The following is a 7183-nucleotide window of genomic DNA, read 5'->3' on the forward strand; positions in this document are numbered from 1 at the left end:
AATATCTAAGAATCATACAGGAAATTTGTTACATAGGGGGGGCGCACCCGGCGCGCGAAATTTCAAAGTTAGCGTAAATATATATGGCTTCAAAATTTGTGATGTTCATAACTAACTCCAAATCCTGGATCCGCGCCTGAATATATATGGCTTTTTATGATGTTCATACATAACTGAGGGTTTTTTTATGCTACAACAATATATATTTTCTAAAAGTTTGTCTTAAATTGAAAATTTGAGAGCACCATTTCTGATAACATATATTTAGAATCAAGGATCCGACAAAACGATAGAAGCATGCGCTCGCCGGTTAGAATTACAACGAACAAGAGGCTGGGCCTTCTACAGAAAACATGGAGGTGCAAATTACTGTCCTATAATTATATGAAGAGCGAGGGAATCCGTTGAAAATTTATTTTCTAAACTGTCAGATACCGTATCATTTTGTTAATTATCACTCAACGCGTCTGTTGGACAACCGATCCTCAAAACAGATGCGAACTTGGTTCGCCAGTCTGGGAAGAACTAAGAAATGAACTGTCCAAATAGAGTTGCTGAACTATGACCAATAGCACTGAACTAACCATTTTCTATATATAACATGCAAGCACATGACTGTCTGTCCCGTGGCTTACAAATCTGACAGCCTGGACAGTCAATATGACAGTCTGTCAGGCGGACACACAGGTCACACGGGATGTAAATATCTGATTTACAAGAAAATGGATACAGATGATCTGTAATTTGTCACTGGCGACAAAATTCTTGTTTCGTTAATTAATGTCTGTATGTTTTGTTATTATACTTATTGTCATCTACATAGAATAGGATCCTGCAATTACTTATCTCCATTTCGCAGACTTTGCAAAAAGTCCTGCATACACCTTATTGCAAATGCCCTGATTTGCGGCCCTTCATGACAAGGTGAAAGCACCAAGTCTTGATATACCAAGATTCTTTACATTAAAGCGAAAGAGTTGCTCAGTTTACACGCTCTTTTATTGCAACTCTTTTCAGGTCTGTATTTTACTCTGCAAAGAAGACGGGGTTTAAACCTTTTGATTACAATGCCTGCTCTCAAAATTTGACCATATAATTTCATATCAGATTGGTCAGTTATGTCCTCTTTGCAGACTGAAATAGAGCAAGTTCTTACGTGTACTTGCAGGCATGCAGTGCATAAACCCTACAGTTTAAACGCTCTTATTTTCAGCTCTGCTGCAAAGCACCTGCAAATGCAGAACAGGTAAACAGGGCTTTCATACTTTACATTGTGATAATACCTTTCCAAAAATATAAATATTTTTGACCTGTTGACCTTGACCTTTGAGTATAAACCACTTTTGAAAAACATTAATCTTGATTAAAATCTTAATTTTTGAAGAGTTAGATCTAGGGCCTTCATCTTTCACAGGTGTATTTCAAGTGACAAGGCCTTAAGGTTTTTTGGGTACCAAAAATATTGACCTTAAAGTTTGAAAAACTTTAACCTTTGCACATTTTTTTAACAGTTGGTTCTAGGGATTTCTTATGACGACGTCTTTCCTTTGGTTCCTTTAATTTAACATTGACTTTGGATTTCCACCCACATTTTTAGAAAGCTTGCATGGCCAGAACTTTGTAATGGTCAGTGCTTTGGCTTTCATATTTTACAAGTATACACATTGAGACAATTCCTTTCTTTGAGTAACAACATTTTTCATCTTTTGACCTTGGAGTTTGTCAGTTTGACTCGAACTTCAACCTTAAGAAAAGAATTTGGCGCATTAGTGTTTCACGACCACATCTTGTTACACATATTCTTTTTGAGAAAGCAATAAAAATAATACTTTTGTGGTCAAGATTCCGTTGATACTTCGAATACATTTCTACTTATTTTCACTCGATGGTTTCCCCAAAAGGTTTCCATATTTCAAGCATTTGCAAAAAAATATCATGGAAAACAAAGAACAACTGTCAATCAATATAAAAGAACACTTTTTAAAAAATCTTCTTACAGAGTTTGTATATTTAGTGGTAGCAAATAAAAAAAAAACAAAAATTGATGTTTCATGACCACTTCAGTTCTTCCTTGAAAGTAAAACTTCTACTAACTGATTTGCTTCTGAAACGTTTGGATTCATGTTCAGCTATACAAATAAGCCTCTCCACCTTTCACATGTCCTCTTGTATTCATCTCTTTTTTGGCAAAAGCGCGACAACATGGCCATCTCTCGAAATATCCTTTCATTTTCCTCAGATTTCAGTGGGTGTTTTGACAATCTTATTAAAATCTTCCCAAAAAATGGTATCTTATATAACACTTGATAGATCGAAGCTTGCAATTTCTTCGCCCAGTCCACAAATAAAAGTGTTAAATCCTTACGAAATCCAGCTAATAAAACTTTTATTGTTCAGTTCTTTCTGAAAATATGGCGCGTAAGGAAGTGAAACGCCATTTCCTTAGTGCATGAAACAATGAAAGGTGTCGAGATTGCATGTAATAAGGCTCATATGCAACTGGTTTATTATTTGTGAACTTTAATATTTTTTGATATTTGATCTTAAAACGAACTTCATATAGCTACCGGAAGCCATAAAATACAACAGCTGAAAAGCCACCGAATTTCCATTGCTGTCGTCAATGTATCAGCTGTTATACGTCGCATGTGTGTTGATCGTGTTTCGGGTAAGGAAGACGATGGTTTATTTCCTCCTTTTAATCTGGTTTAATTTTTGCAATGATGACATTATTGAATCAGATTATGTCATCCAATGGTAATACACATGCCTACAATATCCACAACAGAAATCTGTTATGAATTTTCAACCACGAATTAGCCACTGCATTACATAAGGACAATTATTAAATATTACGCTTTTTGAAAAGAAGTGAAAATTGTGTGTTTCAATTGCATTTAATTCGTTTGTTGCATCGCATCTTATAACATAAATTCATATTTAGGACACCGTTTACAACTCATTTATTTTTTTCTTTTAGTTTTAGAGTCATCGTATATTATAAAAGGGGGATAACTCTTATAGAAAAATCATCCTTTTTTTTAGGTATTTAAATGTTTATATATATAAACCTCAAACTTCATAAAGTATTTTAAATAAGTTGTGGTTTTTCTGTGTTCACGCACTATCGATGGTGTGACCAAGACGGATTTATTACTTTTTCTTGGCAAAACATCACCATAAAATTTTCGACATGTGGAATTTCAAGATAAAGACAATGAAATCTTTTGTGAACAACTGACAAACACGAGACACTAAATGACAAAATAATGTACAGATTTTAGTTTTGCATATTTTCTCAAAAGTATTTCGTTTTGGCACTTTAACGACATCCATTTTCACAAAAGGTAGCTTAATACGCCCACATTTAATTTTTTACAGTAAGAACTAGTAAGATAACTTCTCCTTTTATAAGAATACTTATATTTTTTCAGAGATTTCTACATATTTCATAGAGTTCTCCTTGATTGATTTATTGTTCACGGTTTGATGGGCGATATTCCTCCACAAATGTCAAAATAAAACACTCAATGTCTAAAAAAACAAACGTTGAAAAATAAAGGGGAAAATATCCCACAACTAATGACAGATGTATAAAAATCACAACGAGCGGAGATGTTTTGAATAGCAAAAATTAAACAACTCAAGGATATCATTTTACCTATAAACTGTCAGATGCCGGCGCTCTATGGTAATGCGAGTTGTGATGTTGACAAGAAAGAGACCACCATGACAGCTAAAGAAAATACGATCGGGCTCGGAGGAGGGGAACGACTTGTCAACGGAAAAATCCCAGAACAACAGGAGATAACCACTATCCCTTACTGAACCTTCGAAGGGAAGTCTGGAAGTTGTCGTTTGTGATGAAGAAATATGAGGGGGAAATGGCGTCCATGTCAAAATTAATTGAACGAAAATTTTTCATAGAGTGGAAGTGGGCGGGAGAATTTCACTTCAAAAAGTTTCACTAAATCAACATTATGTTTTTGATCAATCAATAAAATTTTATTTGTAATAATTACTTTTGATAATTTTTGTATATTGTGTTCTTCTTTTTTTTTTAAATAATGGCCCAATTCTTTTCCTTGAACTTTAACTTGAACTTTATTCTCATATCTGGCAAAACTGCCTTTGACGAATAAATCTATCTACTCGATTTTAATGATAATTATTTTATCCGTATCTATATTTTTTAATTGGAATAAATTTACTATTGTACTGTTCACTAACAGTTTATGTATATATCTTCTTATTTTCAAATCGGTTTCTGTACGAAAAGTTACAAATTGACATTATAAAATTCATTGATTTATGACTGTTGGCTCCTTGGTTGGGGGGAAATATTCCCATTCCTGGTTCGTGGGTAAAGCTAGGATATTCCTGACCCGATGTTTTGATTCAGACATGTTGGAATCTTTTTTCGCTACGATATCCTCAGATATCTAACATTCCTGAAGGCTGAAACCCCAAAACATATCCTAGAATATTAGGTGGCTCGTCATTGACTGTGGCTTTATAGATGGCGACTGTTTTGTGAGAACCCTTTGATCGCAGAGCAAATCGACCATTAAAGAGGAACCAGGGCAGTTAAATGCTCAGCATAAAAGCGCATTTAACATAATTTACCTGTCAATTTCAGTTATATAGATTTTTTTCCTCTTTTCAAAGGCCGAATGCATGTAAATTTACAGATCAGACCGAATGATATGTGTATATTCAATCAGATTTATATCGCTCAGTCACTCTAAAGGGAAATTACAGAGATTTTGATGAAGGAATATTATAATTTAAACGTCTGTACAACCATTTCGATTGATCTGAAAGGACTCTCGTGACAGCAAAAGCAAGATTTACAAAGATATCGTCAATATTGTCAATTTCATTTCAATACAAGCCCAAATAAATCATTTTTATGATTATGCATTAAACACATATAAATGAGTAATGGCTGTACGTCAAAAGACAAGCTAATAAAGGAATATTGGCGCTTCCGTTAACTGAAAATGTCCCAAACTGTCATTGAATCCGTGTCAAAGAAGCGTTTGAATGATGCACTATCCGGGCTTTAAACATCAAAGCTCCTAATGACAAACGGTTGTACATCTCTCACATTAAATCAATCAAATTAACACTAATGTGTAAACATTTCCTATTGTAATACAGAGATGTTTGAATGCTGTACATACAATTTTGAAAACCCAGAAAACCAATTAATTGGCATTAATGGATGTAATTTTGTATGTAATGGTCGGACGAATAATTCATATATGGCTTCAAACTTGGTGCAAGATTTATAAATACATTCGATTTCGTTAAATGATGTAGGATTATGTCGTTGGAATTCAAAATTGTTATTTATGTGCCATGGTTTTCAAAAATTATTATAAATGTAGCCGAAAGCGTGAAGAGATTTTCTCCCTTCAATGAATAGGCGAATGCTAGGTGTTAGTATCCAGCAAATGAGGACAATCATTAGGAAATTAAAGCCTGGTTGATTCCTAAACCTTTGAATTTGTCATGCTGTTACTTAGCATCAGTATGACATGATGAAATACATACAACCAGTAGAATAATAGAATACATCTATAAACCATGAGCTCTTCTCCTCAAGTTAACTCTTCGTCACTTTCTGTTTCTCGGGGGAAAATAGAATATAAATTTTTAAAAAATCTTCGAGCTAATAATCCTTTCAATTCCTTTCACTTGATACGGAATGTTAAATTTATTAAATCAGATTCAGATGTGCTGTCCAGTGGAGATATTGTCTTGAACTAACTGGGATTTTTATGTCTTTTTCCTCAATCGATGAATTCGTTGTTTTTTTAAGAATTTCTTCATCTTAAAAAGTATATCTACTACTGGTCTCATTCAGTGATCTATCTTCAACCATCAAAACTAACCATTTGAAATTCTTTTCACAATTCGTACCAAATACTTCGTTTTAGTAGCTTATGTCATCATTGTACGAATTTTATTCCCTAGTAGAGAAATTAGTACCCTTTAGCGTTTTAATACTGTATTAGTTCTTAGAGTTATTAAAGAAATTTTCGTCTCCAATGTGACATCGCACTTTACACCGATCCATAATACTCGTATAACTTATTTATAAATGCAAGAATTTGATGATGAATCCTGTCATTTCTTCAAAATGTGCCAAAAACACAGATTTAATAACTCTACATGTAGAACCCTGTCTACATTTACCCCTGTCACGATGAAGGATGCGTCACGACCGTACGTGTGATTGTTTGCTGTTTATATTGACATTGGGGAGCGGTGACAAACACCATGACTTGTCATTTTGTTCTAAAAACCACATGGGAAAGAATATTTTGTGTAAAATTTTGGTATATTGCTTCCCTAATGTTCAACAGAAACAAAGCCTTTTTTATTCTTAAAATGTGTTGTCTCCTACGATTTTTGATCTTTAAGGAAATATTACGTTGATTGTAGGTTTCAGTAATTCTTCATAAACCTCGACATTTTAAAGAACACAAATCAATATTAAATCATTTATAATTTTAATGTACAATATATTAAATTCAATTAATTTAGTCTCCAGTTTTTTTTCTTTTTCTGGAGAAATGGTAAAAGGTAAGTTAATACAAGGATAGTTTGAGCACTAGTCCTGAGTCAAAGAAAGTCATTAGAAAAAATAAAATAACTTCAATAATTCTTCAAGGAACTGCAGCAGCTCCTATTCTCTGTCCATATAAAGAATAAGGAGAAAAATAAGGTCCGAAGGAAGGAAGTTGTTGTGATGGAAGTCCCGCAGTAGGCGGTGACGTCACCGATTTGTAAGGGTGATAGCGAGAGGAGCTCATGGCACTCAAAGGACTGAGGCTAGTCGGGTAGGCCCTCCTTAAAGAACCTGGACTGCTGGATCCAGGTGATGGAAGACCTAAATGTGAAAGTCCAGGAAGTCCAGTTGGTGGCACACCATATCGTTCATAAGCCGCTGCCAAAGCAAGCGGATCTGTAGCCGTGGTGTGAGAACGAAGATGTTGTAAAAGATCCTCGGATGTTGTGAATCTTTTTCCACAAGGTTCGTTTCCAGGAGACACCCAGTTACAGACAAATGGAAGACCGCTGTGGGCCGCGGTTAGAGATGGATACAAGGAGGAAGAAAAGAGATGTGATCCCAATCCCTGAGCTGACATGAGACTGGAAGCTGAAAATGTTG

General features: G+C 34.6%; 1 protein-coding gene across 1 annotated transcript in view; it reads right to left on the bottom strand.

Annotated features, from left to right (window-relative positions):
* Positions 1-6504: 6504 nt before the first annotated feature.
* The window catches only part of LOC134273626 (zinc finger protein 503-like), a 2418-nt gene continuing 1739 nt past the window's right edge, over positions 6505-7183 (bottom strand). The window contains exon 2 of the mRNA XM_062755814.1: positions 6505-7183. This exon is cut by the window's right edge and continues 880 nt beyond it. Within this exon, the coding sequence (XP_062611798.1) occupies positions 6678-7183 (506 nt within the window). The 3' untranslated portion in view covers positions 6505-6677.

Source organism: Saccostrea cucullata, unplaced genomic scaffold (genome assembly GCF_032062105.1).
Source record: "Saccostrea cucullata isolate Sc308-1 unplaced genomic scaffold, CSIRO_AGI_Scuc_v1 ctg31, whole genome shotgun sequence".
In the NCBI taxonomy this organism is placed as follows: domain Eukaryota; kingdom Metazoa; phylum Mollusca; class Bivalvia; order Ostreida; family Ostreidae; genus Saccostrea; species Saccostrea cuccullata.